This window comes from Corylus avellana, chromosome 2 (assembly GCF_965113065.1).
Source record: "Corylus avellana chromosome 2, dhCorAvel1.hap1.2, whole genome shotgun sequence".
NCBI classification, from domain to species: Eukaryota; Viridiplantae; Streptophyta; class Magnoliopsida; order Fagales; family Betulaceae; genus Corylus; species Corylus avellana.
In genome coordinates this window covers 248067-267505 of record NC_142491.1, presented here as the reverse complement: position 1 = coordinate 267505, position 19439 = coordinate 248067, and the positions used below count along the sequence as shown (strand labels likewise).

Here is a 19439-nt window from a genome sequence, read left to right as displayed (position 1 = left end):
ACCTTACAGTTGTGAAATCTAATACTTGCTGTAATGTAAATTTGAATTTGTAAATGCACTTGCCCTAAAGCGTGTAAAAGAAAAACAAAAGCAAGCAGAAAAAGATAAAAAATGTAGGGCTCAGTTTAAATTCTCAAACTATAATGGCCTTTAAATTACTTGTAAAATGAAAATCGTTTCTGACTCCAACTGATGTTTTAGCCAATTTAAATTATTCATAAATTGGACCTTGGCCGTTTTAGCCTGTATCCGACCCCAATTGGCTTGTTGGCTTGTTTTGAGCCGCTTAGCCGAATTAAAGCATTCTCAATAAGCTCTATAAAATTTTTCGCTAAAAAAACCTACTTTTACCATTTTAGTTAGCCACTTTCCAATGCTACATTTATCAATCTCTCTCTAAATATTTCCATACTTCATTTAAATATTATTTTTATTGATTTCCAATAGCTTCTTTTCAATGCAATACTTTCATGAGTCAGATGTTCAATGTCATTCGGATCCCTTCATATTTTCTAAAATATGATATTCTTTTTTTTTTTAACAAATTATTTCTTTATTGATATAACAATCAAATTAGGTAAAATGCTCCGTACAAATACAATGCCAAAGATACAATTTGAAATTTTCACAACTCAAATATTATCTATGATATAAACAATAGTCTCTCGAACTATTGTAAAACAATATTTATGAAAAGTCACTGTCCTAATTAGCTTTAGAGCTATAGCAAATTTCGACGAATCATGTCTCTATTCGCTGCCAAGTCATTGATTTCCTAGCTTTTTTATCTCTACTATTAGTGTTTTATCAATCGCAATCACACTTGCTGCTTCTATCATAGTGACAATTCTTCTTTATGTCTGATAACTCTTTCATCATCGGTGTATGGTTTGCTCTCAGAAAATGAACCATAAGAAAACAAAAGACCAACCAGAAACCAATTCCGTTATTCTTAAGGATTCATGAAAACAAAACCTAAGAAAATGAATAAAACTCCACTTTATCGATTGCTACTAAAAACAGATATAGTGATGATATATTTTTATTTAAAAACAATGAAAATACAATAACAAAAACCCAACACACTTTCACGCGTCACTAGAATGCACCCCGATGACCATTGACACACGCGCTCTCTTCGATCTACGGTGGAGGCGAGAAAAAGGAGGGAGAGAGCCAGAGAGGGGGCTGGTGGAGGGAGTCGTAACTCCCCCCACTTTGCTATGCTCTCTTTTTAGGGTTTAACGATTTACGTATGCTGTAAAAAAAAAATAATAATAAATAATAAAATTGAATAGTTAAGGAAAATTGAGCAACAAATTTAGAGAGAATATATATATCTGACGAGAACCAACTTGGAAAAAAGATAAGAGTTTGATAAATGTTGGTTTTTGAAGATTTCCTTCAAATTTGGGCGAAATCCAAGTAATGGAAAGCTTGAGGATGCTTTTAGAAGCGCTCTGCTATTATCGAGTATTTTGAGAGAAGAATGGGCAGTGCTGCTAAATTGAGAAACTCTCTTGCTTTCCTACTGAATCACTATTATCATGTAAGGCTTTCATTTCATGCTCAGAACTATTCTTCTTGTTGTTCCGGAGAGAATGTGGAAACCCCAATTCAGTTCTTGGCTTCTGTGAGAGCTCAATGCAAATCCGGAAGCTTAAGGAGTCTCGATGATGCATTGGGGTTCTTTCGTCGAATGGTTCGCATGCACCCTTTGCCTACCATTGTCGATTTCACACAATTGCTGTGTGCGATTGCGAGAATGAAGCATTACTCCACAGTTATTACTCTGATTAAAGAAATGGAACTTCTGGGAATTTCCCATGATGTTTATACTCTTAGTATTTTGATTAATTCCTTCTGCCATTTACACCGGGTGGATTTTGGGTTCTCTGTCTTGGCAAGAATTTTGAAACTTGGTCATCAACCGGACTGTAACATTCTAACCACTCTTGTCAAGGGGCTCTGTCTTCTGGGTGAAATCAATCAAGCTATGTGTTTGGTTGATGAGATTGACAAGAATGGGCATAGCCCTGATATATTTACCTTCAGCATATTGGTGGACGCACTTTGCAAACAGGGGATGCTGACAGAGGCCGAAAAGGTTTTTGGTGTGATGATTCGGAGAGGTATAGAGCCTAACCCAGTTACGTATAATTCATTGATTGATGGTTACTGTTCGCAAAACAGAATTTATGAGGCAGTCAAAGCATTTCATATTATGGTTGAGGACGGTTGGTTGCCTTGTGTTGTTAGCTATGGCATATTGATCAATGGATATTGTAAAAGTAGAAGAATTGATGAGGCAATGAGTCTCATTCATGAAATGTCTAACAAGGGAATGAATCTCGATGTTGTAAGTTACAACACTCTTATAGGTGGGCTTTGTCGAGTGGGGAGACCCCAGGCTGCACAAGAGCTACTGCATAAGATGCAAGCTTGGGGCAACCGTCCAAATCTCCGAACTTATGCTGTTTTGTTAGATGGTCTGTTTAAGAATGAAAATTTTTCCAAAGCAATGGCATTGTTTCAAGAGATGGAAGACTACAAGCTTTGCCTTGATATTGTGATTTACAACATCTTTATTGGCGGTATGTGTAATGCCGGGAAAATTATGACTGCTAGAGAACTCTTTTATAGTCTTCCTTCCAAAGGTTTGCAACCTAATATTCGGACTTACACTATAATGATCAAAGGGCTTTGCAAAGAGGGACTACTAGATGAAGCAAGTGAGCTGCTTGAAAAAATGGACGGAAATGGTTGCTCACCTGATGCTTTCACATATGAGACAATCATTCGAGGAACACTGCAGCATAATGAGACATCCAGGGCTGTAAAATACCTCCAAATAATGGTTGCGAAGGGGTTTTCTGTAAATATGACCAATGCAATGTTGGTTGACTTGTTGTCAGCTATTCAAACGGATAGAACAATTCAAGAATAGGTTTAGAAGTTTCTGTGAGGGCTTTCTACTTTTTCAACATCAAAAAGTACTTTCACACTTTGACCCATCACTACTCAACCCTAAAGGGTAATTATTTGCTTTGAGTAGATTTGATTCGTTCAGAAATATTTCTATGAGTTAAGATTGTTTGTTTCCCTAATTGCTACTGGCAGCTTATATTCATAAAAGATTTATTTCAAAGTTTGGCTGATACGGAGTTATTGTAGAATAATCTTTTTGAGTTTAGAATTTTGGTAGTTTTATGTCCATTGGCTATTGGAGTGGATGTTTTTAAATGTTCCTTCTTTTGAAATTAATTTGTGAGCTGCATGTCAAAGGTTGTTAAATAGAAATGTATGTTATGCTCAAATGTGAATACATACTCTTTGTTAACTAGGTGCAACAATTAAGTAACCCGTGCTTCTAACCTGAATTTGCCTAGGTATTATAAGCTTTCCTAAGCTCTTGGACATTGGATTGGGAACCAGTTTAGATTACCATTGTCTGAATAGCTTGTCAACTTAAAGAAAGTTTCTGATAATCATATTTGCTTCTTTGTCTATTCACTAGAAGGTAAGCATCTTTCATTGTTGTCTGTTATAAAAGTAGTTGATAGTTTGGTGATCATGAGTGTCATAGATGCTTACTGGCCTAATTTATTATAAAAGTATTTGGGTTATAATTTGCTGGTCAGATTCGGTGTTAATGCAGAACCTAGGTGCTTGCAAGTTAGGCCATTGTTATAAAACCAAAATAGACTGAACTGTTGGACATTTGAATCGTTAACCTGTCTAAGTTACAGTCTGTTTCATCCTTTTGATTGTCTTCAGCCAAAACTCAGGAGCATTTTGTTGAGTTGTCCAACCCTCATGGTTTTCTGATCCTTGTTCTGTTTACACTTACTGCTTTTCTAGGGTGTTAGTAAGGATGCTTGAACCTTGATTTATTTGATTGTACCGAGTCTTACATTTTTTAGGTAAGAATGCGTTTATTGCTAATGTTATTTAGTTCTGTGCCACACAGCAAATGGAGTTTAGTTTGAGGCCCATAGCAATTAGTTTTGTGCTTTTGCTTGCTCCATGCCTCCATCCCTTCAATTAAATAGAGCTCCATTTCTAGAGTAGAGTAAGTGTTTTACTCTTCTTTGTACTGGTAGGATACTGTTGTCGAGCATTTGACTAGTTCTGCTGGACTAGTAACGAACTCATCCTCTTGGCATCTCAGCATTTGACTTCAAACTAGACTATGTGTTACTATGAAATAAAGCAGCATATTTTATGTAAATTTAAATTTGAATCCCTGGTTTCTGGACGTACGTATTATTGGTTTCTATACATGTATTGTCATGAAGGGCTAAAAGCTCTAGGCTATGTTTCTCTAACCATCTCAAAAACTCTTCTCCTCTCAAACACTATAACACACTTTTCAGAAAACTTTATCAAACAATTTTGAAAAAGTGATGGCCATGATGCTGGAAGCATGATCAATTACACCACAAGAACCTTACTTCCAGGGGATATCTGGCACTTATTTTCAGGTAGATCTCCAACTTTGATTGTTCATAATAACTTAAGTGCCTGTCAAGAAACTTTACGTTGCTTTGTATTGTTTTCACTCAATGTTTTATTGGATTGCAAATAAAATGAAAGAATGTGAAAATAGTTGGGATCTATACTGTTTGGTTCCACAATTATCATAAGATTCTAGATGCTCTTTTTTTTTTCTGTATATATATATATATATTTCAAGATAGCTCGACAGGTATCTTGAAAACAGATTTAGATGGAACTAAATTCAGCAAGTACATTATGGTCTCTTTGTATTTCCACTAGTGAAATAGAGGAAGAAAAAGAAAAGAAACAGAAGGAAAGAAATATCTCCTTCACATACAAAGAATGGCCGGTGATGTAGATGATGATGGGAAAGAAATATGGATTCCCGTCATCCCCCCAAGCTATCCCACGGATCTCTTCTTACAGCCACGTAGAGGTTTTATAAGTAGACAGGATTGCTTCTAGACTGTTTTCTACTTAAAAACTCCTTCCCACTGTTATTTTTCATAAGACAATGTACATGCTTTTGACTTAGTTGATATCTTTCTAAAATGTGGTTTCTGATCACTGGATAAGCATTTCTATTCACTTTTCTGCAGTGGTGATCATGATATGTGTTTTCCATACACTGGGAGTGAAGATGGATGAGATCAGTTGCATAGAAGATTGGGGATGAATGGAGGCCTTGAACTTCAAATGGAAATGTTGCTGGGTACTTCCATTTCCCTTTCTTTTTTCTATTTTCATTTTTCCTTCCCCTTCAAGAACTTTGGGATAGTATGTTGACATGAAAGAACTATGTTTCATAATCATTGCAGTAAATGGATGGTTTTCTTTCTGTTTCTACACATTTTCAAAGCAATGGTTTTCAGCCAAGTGCTCAATACATTACTGAAAAGACCCATATGACTTGCTACTAAATTACTCTTTGTTTTCTCTGCAGGTATACACAAGTGTATGATAACAATCTGACCCTTTTAACCATAAAGGTCAGATCTTCTGATTATTGAAACTTCCATTGGAATTGCACCTTAATTTGAATTATTCAATTTTTTGTGTGGCATTGGCTGGAAAACCAATATGAGAGAAATATGTAATTTTTTTTTTTAATTTAATTTAATTTTATGAGCAAGAAATATGTAAGTTATAGTTGAGTGCTTGCAGCACATAAGTTTCATGTGTGGGAGAGACACAGATGAGAGGGGAGTCTTTCTATTCTGATTCTTTTTTCCCCTTCAATATATCATAGAAAATTTATTCTGATAAATTTTGATTGAACAGTTTTATTATGGGTATCAATTAATTAAGTTGATAATGTCTCTCAATATGTTGGATGTGGCTTAAACGAAGGAATATGATATTTAAAAAATAATTATAAAAAAAAAAATCATTGGTTTTTATGAACCCAAATCCGAGTGACACTCTTTATAACAATTATCATATTTATTCATATTTCAAAAATAATAACTTTTAATTAAATTTCAATCTTTAATTTAAAAGTTGAGATTTAATTAAAAAAAAAAAAATCAATAATTTTTCAGATAAGCTTTTCTTTCAATTTGGATTAGAATAATTTCTTTCAATTTAATCTATTCAATTGACACTTGTTTAAAATATATGTTAATCATAAAAGCAATTGAATTACCCCAAATATTTTTTCAGTTTTTATAAAGTATATGATAATCATATGCATTTTAGATACGTGTCAGAGTATTGCTATACATCTCACTCTTATCCGATTTTTATCTCACTTTGTTGAATTGGCATCGTCAATCAACCTTGCATTTTTATTTTTTATTTTTGTTGAAACAAAGGCCGATTGGCAGTGTCACGTTGAAGTGAAATAAAACTATAAAAGTGTGTTGAACTCATCAATCTAATATACTAAATTAACTAGATTAGAAGGAAAATTTTGTCATTTTTCTTTTACTATCGTTAAAATGTGAGTAATGCTATTATATATATGTTATTATGTTATACCAATTTACATATCATATTTTAAGAAGCTTTTTTTAAGTGACTAATATAAAAAGTTACTTAAAACATGTGAAATTAATCAGTATCATATGAGTCTCATATATGCTCTTAAAATATTAAACAAAAGAAATAATTTTATATATTTCATAATTATCTTATAATGCTGGTATAATAATTTAAATTAATCTTTAATTATTTTTAACAATGAAAATAAAAAATTGATCGGTCTTTGTGATATATATATATATATATATTAGCCTTTGGAATTACGACGCATTTTGCAATAAATGTTGAAATAAGACATTTCCTTTGGAAAGTCACAAAGGCAATATTGCGCACTGTATTCTGTTAAGCCCAAGAGAGTGGCGACCAGCCATGGCAGCTCTGCTTTCTGTGCTGCCGCAGAGACGCTGCCTCTGCACAAAATCCCACAAGAAATGGAGCGTAAAGCAAGTGAAGAAGACAAACTTCGAGGAATCTCTCTCGGAGATCAAGACCCACATCGCCCACTCCGACTTCATCGCCGTGTCGCTGCAGAGGACCGGCTCCGTGTCCGCGCCGTGGCACCGCTTCCTCCCCTTCGACACGTCCCACACCGCCTACGCCAAGGCCAAGCGCGCCGCCGAGCGCTTCCAGCTCCTCCAGTTCGCCGTCTGCCCCTTCTCCATTAAAGACTCCAAGCTACTCGCTCACCCGTGAGTCGTACTTATCCTTATGTTCTGTTTTGTTTGCAAGAAAATGTGGGAAAATAACAAACAAAATGAAAAGTCCTCAGCTTCATCACCGCTTGTCCTGCCCTGCTTGGTGCTACATGTCCAATCAATTTCTTGTTTCTTCTTTGCGTTCTGTTTGGTTTCCGAGAACATATGGGAAAAGGAAAAAAATAAAAAATAAAAGAGAAATGTCACCTGACCTCCAAACCAATTTGTGGGGGTGGAAATAAGGCCATAAAAAGGAGAAAATTTTGAATCCTAAGATTCAAACAGACTTCTTATACACAAAACTTGGTTGATGACGGTATTTTCTTGCTTCTGGTGCAGATATAACTTCCATTTGTTTCCTAGGGATGAACTGAAGATAGGGATGCCATCTTATAGTTTTTCATGTCAAACGTCATATCTGACGTCCATGGCTCGAGAAGGTTTTGATTTTAATGCCTGCATATACGATGGTGAGCCTTATAGTTATATAGAACTCCAAAGATTTAAAATTTTTAATCTCAGACCATAATCTTGTCTAATAATATTAGAGTACTGCCAATTGTCATACAACTTGATGATTTGACAGCAAAAATCAGCTCTTGGATGATCATTTTAAAAAAAAAATACAAAGGCTAATTTTTAGTGGCACACTATCTCAGGTGAATGACAGCTGAATAATAATCTACTAAATAGCATTACTCATAATATTATCTTCAATAAAAGAAGTGTGTAGTTAAGGATATGGTGCAAGTGGCAGATGCTGATGATTTTACTAAGGATATTGTAACCAAAGGCAGATAAAATGCTATTTAGGTTTTGGGGCTAATATCTCATGAAATGTCCTATACCAAGCTGAACGAAAAGGTTAATTTTCTTGTGACAGGAATATCATATTTATCTAGGGCACAAGAGTCTGCGGCCATACTTCAGATGAGGAATCCAATTCCCATCACTCATGTTGTGAAATCTTCTTCTACACCTAGTGTTGCTGATTCAGTATTCATTGAGAGGATTAAATCACGTGTTAAGTATTGGAGAAATGCATGCAAAGATTCTAGTGGAAACAGAGATGGTAAGGATAATGCTCCTACTTTGATTATTTCTTTCAGCATCTATTAACTCCTGTTCAATTTTATTCCTTGGTGCATTTACTTGTAATTTGCAGAGCCTCTATTGAGTTCCCTAAGAAAGCTGGTCTTAGGGACTGAAGAGTATGGATCAAGACCATGCATGAATATTGATGTTTGCAGTGAACGTCAAGTGCAGCTCGTGCTAGAGGTAGATTGATCTAATAAAGTTTTATATCCGTTGGTTGAAGTGATGCTGAGGTTTTCTCTCCCTTAGTGCTGCTATAATTAGTGCGGATTTTGATTTTCATTTGGGGCTGCATGTGGAATATTTTTTCTGGGTTGGCTACAGATGTTGGAAGAGTTCTCTGATGACCTTGTTCCTTTAATAATCCCAGCGAAGGGTGGAGCAACCCAGGCAGTTCGAGTCATTTTGACAAGTTCAAAAGAGGACAAGGTTTTACTTCAGGTAGCAAGTAGAATCAATTTTTTTTGGTTATTAAATGCATGGTGAAGCTTCTACTAAGCTATGTAATTGAGATTTTGATTGACAGAATGAGCTTCAAAATCTTCAAGAAGAACAAACCAAGAAAGTCCGTGGCTTTCGAGAGGTGATCGACTTGATTTCTGCTTCACAGAGACCTGTTGTCTCCCACAATTCCCTTAATGGTGTATCTCTATATAAATAATTTTCAATACCTTCAAACACTAATAACCATGACTTGCTTTCTTTAATTCTTCATCTTACAGTATTTTGTTGCTTCATGCAGATTTTACATTTATTCATTCGAAGTTCCTCACTCCTTTACCTCCTAATGTTGATGAATTTATGTGCTCCTTGCGCTTGGTTTTCCCACATATACTTGATGTCCAGCAACTGATGAAGGAAATTGGCCCTTTGAGAAAAGTTACCAATATACCTACAGCTATTTCCTACTTAAAGGATCATTTTTTTGCACCCATCGATATGGAAACTCTGCACCAAGGTCGGTCACTCTTTCTCAGGCCTAACACAAACACAAACACATACATGCACTCATACACACATAGGCAGGCTCAATTTTTTTCTCTTTTCTTTTTCAGTCTTTTGGCTACGGGTAGGCAGGCTTAAACTATTGCTGCAATAATGCAAACAACTTGTTTATTTCTGTTTTGCTGATCTGTTGCTTCTTTGTTCTTTTGGCTAATTCATTTCTTTTCAAAATTTTCAAAGGCAATGAATGTCAAACATAGATGGGTTTGTTTTGTTATTTATAATATCTATAACAGATTAATTACTTATACATATTTTAAGCCTTTGTATTTATATTCAAAATATTTTATTCATATACTAATTAACTAATGTTCACGAATTGATTTCTTTTCATGTCCGTATCTTAACGTATCTGCGTCCAGCATCGGTATCGGTACTTCATAAAAATAAACACCAAGTTTATGTTCCAAATAGAAATTTTCTTTTGTTAAAATACAAGTTATATACTACTTGACCTTAATCTCATGCTTGTGAGACTGTTAGTAACCACATCATGGTCATTTACATCACTGCATCATGGTTATTTACCTCAGAGCAGACCTGAATTCTGTATACCAATTTTATGTTTATCAGATACTGCGAATGACGGTAAGATTCATGGGCATAATGTTCTACGCATTGCTCATTTGTTTGCAAAGCTCTGTTCCATTTTGCAAATTGCACCAACCGAATCTGGTAACAAAAGTTTGGTTCTGGCCCTTGAGGAGTATGCAAACATTTTAAATCCATGCTCCATGAGCCCTCAAGAATCAACTGATGGGGATGTTAGTATTTGGACTAACAATACAAGAAAAGTGAGTTGTGAGCATTTGGTTTTCATGTGGGGATTTAAGCGTACGATGACTGCTGGAATACTGAAAAGGTTGCTCCAAGGGTCACATGACGTTTTCTCTGAAGAATTTGATGTTCGGTTGGTGGATAAGAGCTGTGCCATTGTCGTATTTTGGAAACCTGGTTTATCTAAGACTTTTCTCAATGTAATGAATAGCAAAGAGATTTGTGGATCTTTGAGGGAGTTGGTCTCGGAAGGCCTAAGAGCAGCTTGTTATGCAACCTACAAGAGAGTTTGTAGTTTAGGTATATGGGAGGCAGATTTGGCTGAGTCATTAGAAAAAGCTTTGGAAGAGCCTGATTGCCTTAGGAAAACTGAGTCTGGAACAAATCCATTAGAAGTTTACTGGTTTAGTGACTTGGTTATTAACTTGGATGAACTTTGATATATGGTGTTCTGTTTCTTGAACAACAGATCAACATTGACCTGAGCTTAATTCTGCTTTAACTTAATCACAAAGAGCAACAACTTGTTCTTTTTCCATTCGGAGATCAACTTCAGGCACCAATGGGAAGTGGGTTTATAGGCTTCCAACTGTTGGGAACCTCAAAAAGCAAATGAAAGTAATGGTTCGTGAATGCCTGTGCCATGAGACCTTGCTATTTTTATATATTTCTTCATGTAATACTTTTTATTTGCTGGAGTTTCTCATGTATTTCCTCCTCATTGCCCGTTCTTAAATTTTGGTGTCCACTGTCCAGACAATGTGCCTGTACAATTTTGTTTTGGAAGCCCTTTATTTTATTTTATTTTATTTTTTATATTTCATGTGTATTTGAGACAGATGTCAATTTAATAGATTTGGTTGGAGGAATTTCCTATGATCTAGTTTGGAAGAAACTTTGTTCTTTTTATTTTCTGTGTTTTGGAACTTCTAGTGTGGAATTGAATAAAATTACCCCTTAATACTGTGAATGGGAGGAGATGTCCAAAAGGGGAGGGAAAAAGATAGGTGATAAGCAAAATCCTTTAATTGGGACATCAATGAGGAAGTTGTAGGAGGAAATTAAAAAAAAAATATAAAATAAACTTTTTTGCCCACTTTTCAAGTCCTCTCCATCCAAGTTCTTTACTCTCCTCAGCTTTCAATCATAGTATAGGATCTGCAGAAGCTATATCTGTCTGTCCAGCTCTCTAGTGCACTAAGAGCTGCATATTTTAACCTACAACCTTCTGCAGAAGTTTTTTTTTTTTTTTTTTAATCTTGGCCTTGATTCTGTAGCAGTTCAACTGCAGATACCAGCTCATATTTATCAGACTGAGGTTGGACCATGGATGGCATGAGCTTCAGGAAGTAGGCCAAGTTTGGGTTAAGTATGATTTGACCCTATTTCAAGATTCCTCAATTACCTTAGTATACAACATGAATCACCTAACTAGAATGAAAAAACAAACAAAAAAAAATCATCATAACTAATTGGCAAAGACCACCTGAAGTTAGGGTAATGTTTAAACTTTTATCTTAGTGTTGGCCTCCACTCCAATTTGGCTGCTATTGATATTTGGAAATCTATTGTGCATTGTCTTACATCAATGGCCAATAGATGGCATATACAAACTGTCTCTTATTCCAAAAGGATTGGGGAGGTCATACTTTGATGAGACCAAAGCCTAATTGGATAAGTCGAGTCATTTCCCATGGATGGAACACATCCTAATGGCCTATGGACCACCTATGTAGCCTAACCATTTTATTAAACTTCATTTCTTGATTATCGAATTTCATTACGATGTTCTTCCAGAGAAAGAAATGAAATGGAGATAATTTATTTAGTGCATTTAAGAAGATAAATTTGTCCCAAATTAATGAATAATATTGACCTCTTAAATATACTAAAGGAATCGTTTCCATTTCACTTGAAATGGAGAGGATATGTTTCTGTTTTATATAAGATCAATGTTATACAACATATTTATCACAAATTAGGATTCCCCTTCCCTCCTAAATACAACTTACTTAATTAAGTATATTAATGTTGTTATGCAAATGAGTAATGTTATATACTTCATTTTTATTACACTTTGTTAATGACTTGGTAGTGTCACATAAACAAAATAAGATAAAAATAAAATAAAAGTGTGATTTATAGCATTTTTATTTACAAAGTGTGCTGCCAATGTTTAGCAATTTCCCTTTCTCGATCTCTCATAGTTATCAAACCCACTCTTGAAAAGAAAAAAAAGAAAAAAAGAAAAGAGGAAACTTTAGTTACAAACCAATATTTCAGGGCCTTTAAAATCGTGCGTATTTTTAAAACACATCATCTTTAACTTTTGTGTGAAAATATGAATTTTTCATGGCCGTTTTTTTAAAAATCAACTCTCAAATAAAGTAATCTTTTTTTCTTTTTCTTTTTTGGAGATTTTATTTATAAAAAAAGAAAAAAAGAAAAGAAAAGAAAAGAAGCCCATTAGGTAGGGATTCGAATCCCTAACAATTTACTACTCTTGTTGCTAACATGAATTTTTCATGGTCATTTTTTAAAAATCAACTCTCAAATAAAGTAATCTTTTTTTTTTTTTTTTTGAGATTTTATTTATTTTTAAATAAAAAGCCCATTAGGTAGGGATTTCTTATTCCTAACAATTTACTAAGCTTGTTGCTATCAATTCAAGCATCAGGTAAGAAAGTTTTCATGAGATTTACTTGTCCAAAAAATAAGACGTTTATCGTTTATAGCCCGTTTGGGATTGAGTTTAAGAAATAAAGCTTTTAAGTCAAAAAAACGTTTTATAGTAAAAGCTTTATTTTTAAGTTTATGCCAAAATTGCGTTTTAGCTATTTTTGAGCCTTTTGGACACTTAAAAATCGCTTTCAATTTCTTTTACCAACATGTTACTTTTTTTTTCAAACGAATTTTTCGAGTGTTAAATTCACTTTTAGATCTATCAAACGCACACCCAAACATACCCTTAATATTAAAAAAATTAGTAATAATAGATATATCCGGGGGCATGTTAGACATTTTGCTTGAGGAGTACACTCGTACTCGGTGCTCTCAGCAGCTTTTTACGTGATAAAATATTACTATTGAAGCTGATGAGCAGAGTTGACTGAAGTAGCTATAAAATGGCTTCGACGACAACGTTCCGCCCATATCCCAACCCCGGCCTGCACCAACGGCGTCGTCTCATCTCCAAGGAGACAGTTTGGTAGCTTCGCCTTTGGGTCAACCACAAGCTTGTTTGGCTCCATTGGACCATTTCGATGTCCACCGGAATAAACCGACCCGAAGCCGTGATATCCGCGACTTCTCGTACTTTTGATGTGGTGATCATCGGAGCTGGAATCATCGGGTTGACTATCGCCCGGCAGTTCCTGATCGGGTCGGACCTGTCTGTCGCCGTGGTCGACAAGGCTGTCCCTTGTTCCGGTGCCACTGGTGCAGGTAAAGCCTATTCTCTCGGATCCTTTATCCGGATCTTTCTCCTTGTGCTCTGTTTGTTTATCGAGCAAATGTGGAAAAAGGAAAGAACAAGAGAACCACTTCCTTATATTCTTTATGTGCGTGTATATATATATATATTGTAACAAACTTTGGTAAAACTCACAATTAAAAACTGGCTTGCAAGAAAAATGTGTTCAAGACATAGTTAAGATCAGATTTAACCCATGTCGAACACTATGATCGTAACACATATAAATATATAGGTATGTGTTGAGTATATATATGTGAGTATAAAAATGATAGAGTCCGATCACCTTGAATATGTAATAAGTGTGAATGCTTAATTTAAATCAAAACCCGTAGGTTTAGTGTGGTGTCCCACATTGCTTGAGGCTTGAGATGTGCTTATATGTATATTCGCATCCTTCTTGACAAAACGTGTTTTAAAGCGGTGATGACCATGAATCTATTAGAAGTTTGTTGTATAAGCATTGTATTGAGAGGGTAAAGTTGAAGAGTTGTATTGAAAATTTGAGATGATTGAGCATTTCCAAAAAAAAAATATGTGCATTTGACAACTCAAAAACTTTATCTTTAGGATTGCATAGAAAATTAAGCAAAAGATTGTTTAAGAAAGGTCTTAGTTTGTACATCCTTTTGGGATAAAAGGTTGGGTGATATTTGCAAGACCTTTTGAAAAAGGTCTTGCAATAAATTTGTGGCTTTTGTGATAAAAGGTCATGGTTTTTACACCTTTAGGGATAAAAGGTTGGCTTAAATTTTTTAAGGGTTAATTACCTTTTTCCCCATAAACTATAACGCATTGTTACTTTGCTCCCATGAGCTGACAACTCTACTGTCCGACCTTATTAAACTACCATTTTGTGCCCAAAACTTCCATTCCGTCAGTCAAAAGCGTTAACTCAAACGGTTAACCTGTCACGTGCGCTCCACATGCCATATTGAAATCTCCCATCAACTACAATGCATTGTCACTTTGCTTCCATAAACTGACAACCCTATTGTAGGCAAAAGTGGGATAGAAAATTTTAAGATGGCATGTGGGACGCACGTGACGGGTTGATTATCTGAGTTAATGCCTTTGATTGACGGAAATGAGTTTTTGGCACAAAATGGTAGTTTGATAGGGTCGGATAATAGGGTTGTCAGTTCATGGAGGCAAAGTAACAATGCATCGTAGTTGATGAGGGAAAATGTAATTACCCATTTTTTTAAAGATTCCAAATTTGATACCCTTTGCAAGTGTCTAAATTTAAAGGTCACTCACTACTTTAACTACCTTTTCCCATGTTTGCAGACTTTTCTAAAAGGATGCAAATGCTCCATATTTTTATAGTGTACTCGTATGGTTACTGTGTTTCTAAATTTTTCTTAAACTATCTCATAACTTTCATTTCATAGAGGAAAATGTGTAACACTTACGTCATTGTATGAGAATTTTACGTGTTTAGTATGTTTATTCTGTTTGTAAGTCTTTTTTTTTTTTTGCCTCCCTTCCCAATATCTAATTGGTAGTAGGATATCTCCATCTTTGGTTTGGCATTTGAGCCGGTGCAGGGCTATATATGGAGGGTACACAAAACACCTGGAAGTGAAAAATGGGAGCTGGCAATGAGAAGTCATGAATTGTGGGAATTGTTGGCAGAGAGCATACATGAACAAGGGTTGAATCCTCTTGAAGTGTTGGGTTGGAAGAAGACAGGTATTTAAACTCTTCACTTTGGGAATGGAGTTTAGATTGTTGTACACAATTCAGATTGGATAGGCCATTCTATGCATAGGCCTTTGAAATTTTTACTATTTTGATTTTGATTTTTTTTTTTTTTTCTCAATGTCAATTCTGATTACCTATAAAATAAATTAATATCTAAACCTTGTCGAATGGTAAAAATATCATAAATGTTAGGAAAATTTATTTTACTCTTTTCTTTTTATTTTGACATGTGATTTTAATAATTCTTCACTTAAACATCATCCATGGTGCACACATTACCTAAACATTCATAGGACAGATAAGGTGTGGATCAGGGAATGACCAACCTACCTTACTTTTTGTTGGAACTAGTGGCTCATATTAGAACACCAGTGGAAGGCCAAGTAGTCGGGAGCAGAGTGAACAATAGCGACGTTCATGGAGCAGGAGTTTTGGGGATTTTCAAAATACGTCGGTACAATTAGGGTTTAGAATTTTCCTGTATATATATGTTATGATGTAACTCTGAATCATTAATAGCAAAATACAGCCGCACTCGTAAGTACATTGCCAAATCACGTTAAATCTGTGTCTCAACTCTCTCTTTTCGATTCTATATTGTTTATCATTGTTGTGTTCGGTAACAACAATATGGTACTCAAATTTGTAGGAAGCCTATTAATTGGTAGAACTCCTGGAGATTCAGATTTATTAAAAAGGAGAGTGCAGCAGTTATCTGAAGCTGGATTGCAAGCAGAGTACCTGTCTGGCCATGATTTGCTTCAAAAGGAACCTGCCCTTATGGTTGAAGAAGATAGTAGTGCTGCTTTTCTTCCTGATGACTGCCAATTGGATGCTCAACTTACTGTTGCATTTATTGAAAAGGTTAGTTATTTTTGTACTTTTAACTATACCAAACATTTTCTTGTTTTTTTATTGAGATAATATGGTTAATATGTAGGCCAACAGACATTTTGCATCAGAAGGCAGATATGCAGAGTTCTATCATGACCCAGTAACATGTTTATTAAGGTTTGTTGTCACATTATGACATGCAGTTGAAACTATAGCCATGAGTAGAGTAATGTTATAAGTCCCTATTGTGTCACTCTAAAAATGATGTTACTTCTAAAATTACCATTGAAAAACTTTACGAAGAACACAAGAGTGACTTTAGAATTACTTGTGCAAAACGCAATATGAAGGTGATACCAATTGTTCGGCTAACTACATATTCTTTCATACTCAGGTCTGGTAGCCATGAGGGGTTTGAAGCTGTTCTTACTTCCAAAAATACCTTGTACAGTAAGAAGGCTGTTATAGTTGCAGCTGGCTGCTGGAGTGGGCCTTTAATGCATGAATTGCTCATAGAATCAGAGATTTTGTTGGATGTCCCTGTAAAGCCAAGAAAGGTAAGTTCAAGTGTACTGATTTGTTCCTGCACAGCTTAAGATTTCTTAGGGCTTGTTTAAGATTACGTTTATGAACCTCAAAAGTGCATTTAATACCCTAAAAGTTCATTTGAAAAAAAGAAGAACACTCGTTTGGTAAAAAAAATTCAAAGCGCTTTTGAATGTCAAAAAGCTTAAAAATTGTCAAAATGCACTTTTAGTAAAAGCTTAAAAATGAAGTTTTTGTCCAAAAACGTTTTTTTTACTTAAAAGCTTTATATTTCAAATACAATCCAAAACAAGCCCTTAGTTTGTTTTGACAGATGTCATTTATACTACACTTGGTTAGGTAGCGGAGAAGAGGAAAGCGAGGTAGAATTAAGAATTTTCTTTTACTTTGTGCATTTAATTGGTTTGTGTGAGGAGTAGAGGATGGAAAATCACATAAACTTCTTTTATTGACAAACTTTTTATGCAATCTTTCCTAGCGTTTAACACTCAAAAAGTTCATTTCCCAAAAAAAAAAAAAAAGAAAGGGAAAGAAAAAAAGTATCCTTCTGGTAAAAAAAAATTGAAAGCGCTTTTAAGAGTCCAAAAAGCCTAAAAATGACAAAAACGCACTTTTGGCAAAAGCTTCATTTTTAAGCTTTTGCCAAAAACCACTTTTTAACTTAAAAGCTCTATTTCTCAAACATAATCCAAAACAAGCTTTTAGTAGCTTGTGTTTTTATGCAACACCCCACCTTTTGTATGATCTGCATGGTAGGGTCACCTCCTTGTGCTTGAAAATTCAATGCCCTTCAACTGAATCATGGTCTAATGGAGGCGGGCTATGTCAATCATCAAACCATTTCACCTTCTGGATCACTTGATCATGGGCAAGCCTTGTCTGTTTCAATGACAGCCACAATGGATGCTATGGGTAACCTTGTTCTTGGTATGATTTTTATACCTTTTAATTATCATTACATGTAGACAGAACTTCCAGTTCTGTACTTTTTACTTTTATTTCTTTCTTGTAGAATTACTTCTCCATTCAATTCAACTGCAATGGTTTTGCTTGTCCAGTCTTGGCCTTTAGGCTTTTATATATATATATATACATGTACGTATGTATGCGTGTGTGCGCGTGCAATAGATCATGTTGGCTGTTGGTAGAAATTCCAGTCTCACTTTCAATCTCTATTTATTTACTTTTCACCCTAAGTTTGCAACGAGATAAATTAAGTTATAAAGGAACCTAGACTTTTCAAACACAAAGTTTAGTATTAATTCTTTTCATGTCTTTATTCATAACATAGTCCTTTTTAAATAGAAGATTTATTATATATTACATAAGAGAGCTATGGCTAAGTCAACAAAGACTATTATTGAAATAACATCTTAACCCTAATATGGTTAGGGTTGGCCGATGTATTATAACATAATATAAACCTAATACATAAAATTAATAAAGCTGGCCTAATATGGAAATGCTTGTAACACTGACCATCAATCCAATATTTATCTTTTCAGGGAGCAGTCGCCAGTTTTCAGAGTTCAGCAGAGAAGTAGATGAGCCCATCATCACTCAAATATGGAAGCAGGCTAGGAAATTTTTTCCCACATTAAAAGAATTGCCCCTTTCAGATTTCAGTGGGAGTAGAGAAGTGAGAGTAGGATTACGCCCTTATAGTGAGTCCCAATATGATTTAAAATCCTGTGGAACAGAGAATTATTTTTAAGTAGTTGGCTTTTGAATATCTGCAATGATACTATCATTTGCTTGTCTAGTGCCTGATGGGAAGCCAGTGATTGGGCCTGTGCCTGGCTTGTCAAATGTGTTCCTTGCAACTGGGCATGAAGGAGAAGGACTTTCTTTGGTAAGTTCGTACTCTCTTATTCTGCTAAAGAATATGTGCATGGAAATCAAAAGACTTGCAAAAGGATAAATTGCCCCATTTTGTGTAAAAAGTTAAGCTATATCTGGCAAATGCCATAATACATTTTGTATGGAATTCCATATGTGACGGCTCACGTTGTCTAGGTGTAAGAAATGCGATGTGCTTATATAGAGCATACTCTTTTTAAATGGTATGAGACTTTTTTTAGGTAAATCTAATAACAAAACTGTTGAGGCTGAGGCCCAAAGCGGATAATATTATACCACTTGGAGCGGGGTATTACATAATATGCCATAATTGTAAGATTTACTCATCATTTTGGTCCAATTTCCAGGCTTTGGGAACTGCTGAGATGGTTGCTGACATGGTGCTGGGCAATCCTGGGAAAGTTGATAATGCACCTTTTGCCGTCCTAGGCCGATGCTGATTGGATGAGTGCTAGGGCAACTAGCTCATTTGGAGTGGGACTTCACTTGTTTTGGTTTAAGGTTGTACAAATAAACTGGATATGTTTCATAACATGTCAAATGGATATGCTGTTAGGAATCCCCTTTCCTGTAGAAGTTCTTTGTTGGTTTCTTTTTGTTTTCATGGCCTTGATTCTGTAGCAGTTCAACTGCAAATAAGATGTAAATTGTAAGAAAATAAGGAGCAATTTGGACACAAAATTTTCTGGAAATCCTTTTTCTCTTCCTACATGTGGTGTGGAAACATGAATTCTTTTTTTGGTTAAATACTAAATACCCCCTAGGGTTTAATAACTTTATTTTTTCCTTTCTTAAGATTTGATTTTTAATCATAAGAGGTCCCCGTGATTTTGATAATAGACCAAATTAATCATTCTGTCAGTTGACCGTTAGTTGATTTAACAGAATTTCACGTGGACCAATCAGATATTAACACATGGCACCTACTTAATTTTTTTAATTTTTTTAATTTTTTTTTTTTAAAA

At 35.1% G+C, this 19439-nt stretch overlaps 3 protein-coding genes across 3 annotated transcripts; all 3 read left to right on the top strand.

Annotated features, from left to right (window-relative positions):
- The first annotated feature begins 1338 nt into the window (after positions 1 to 1338).
- Positions 1339 to 5777, top strand: LOC132192194 (uncharacterized). The gene is made up of 4 exons (XM_059607461.2): positions 1339 to 3034; positions 4377 to 4484; positions 5100 to 5212; positions 5444 to 5777. The coding sequence occupies exon 1, from the start codon at positions 1490 to 1492 to the stop codon at positions 2945 to 2947; it is 1458 nt and encodes a 485-aa protein (XP_059463444.1). The 5' UTR covers positions 1339 to 1489; the 3' UTR covers positions 2948 to 3034; positions 4377 to 4484; positions 5100 to 5212; positions 5444 to 5777.
- A 1011-nt stretch (positions 5778 to 6788) lies between these two features.
- On the top strand, positions 6789 to 10943 carry LOC132184967 (Polynucleotidyl transferase, ribonuclease H-like superfamily protein). The gene is made up of 8 exons (XM_059598777.2): positions 6789 to 7172; positions 7518 to 7648; positions 8062 to 8250; positions 8344 to 8456; positions 8598 to 8714; positions 8800 to 8914; positions 9016 to 9231; positions 9852 to 10943. The coding sequence occupies exons 1-8, from the start codon at positions 6853 to 6855 to the stop codon at positions 10493 to 10495; spliced, it is 1845 nt and encodes a 614-aa protein (XP_059454760.2). The 5' UTR covers positions 6789 to 6852; the 3' UTR covers positions 10496 to 10943.
- A 2237-nt stretch (positions 10944 to 13180) lies between these two features.
- On the top strand, positions 13181 to 18964 carry LOC132167800 (uncharacterized). The gene is given in 12 exon segments (XM_088513974.1): positions 13181 to 13222; positions 13224 to 13311; positions 13314 to 13504; positions 15078 to 15222; positions 15884 to 16098; positions 16175 to 16245; positions 16463 to 16625; positions 17371 to 17389; positions 17392 to 17541; positions 18120 to 18278; positions 18378 to 18466; positions 18822 to 18964. Coding segments are annotated over 12 exon segments (1425 nt in total). The 3' UTR covers positions 18915 to 18964.
- Positions 18965 to 19439: the final 475 nt, after the last annotated feature.

Excerpts from the sequence above, each read along its gene's own strand:
- LOC132192194 (XM_059607461.2), top strand. The coding sequence starts at position 1,490 with ATGGGCAGTGCTGCTAAATTGAGAAACTCTCTTGCTTTCCTACTGAAT.
- LOC132184967 (XM_059598777.2), top strand. The coding sequence starts at position 6,853 with ATGGCAGCTCTGCTTTCTGTGCTGCCGCAGAGACGCTGCCTCTGCACA. Across the intron at positions 8,457-8,597 it reads AAGTGCAGCTCGTGCTAGAG|ATGTTGGAAGAGTTCTCTGA; the intron begins GTAGATTGATCT and ends GGTTGGCTACAG. Across the intron at positions 9,232-9,851 it reads TATGGAAACTCTGCACCAAG|ATACTGCGAATGACGGTAAG; the intron begins GTCGGTCACTCT and ends TATGTTTATCAG.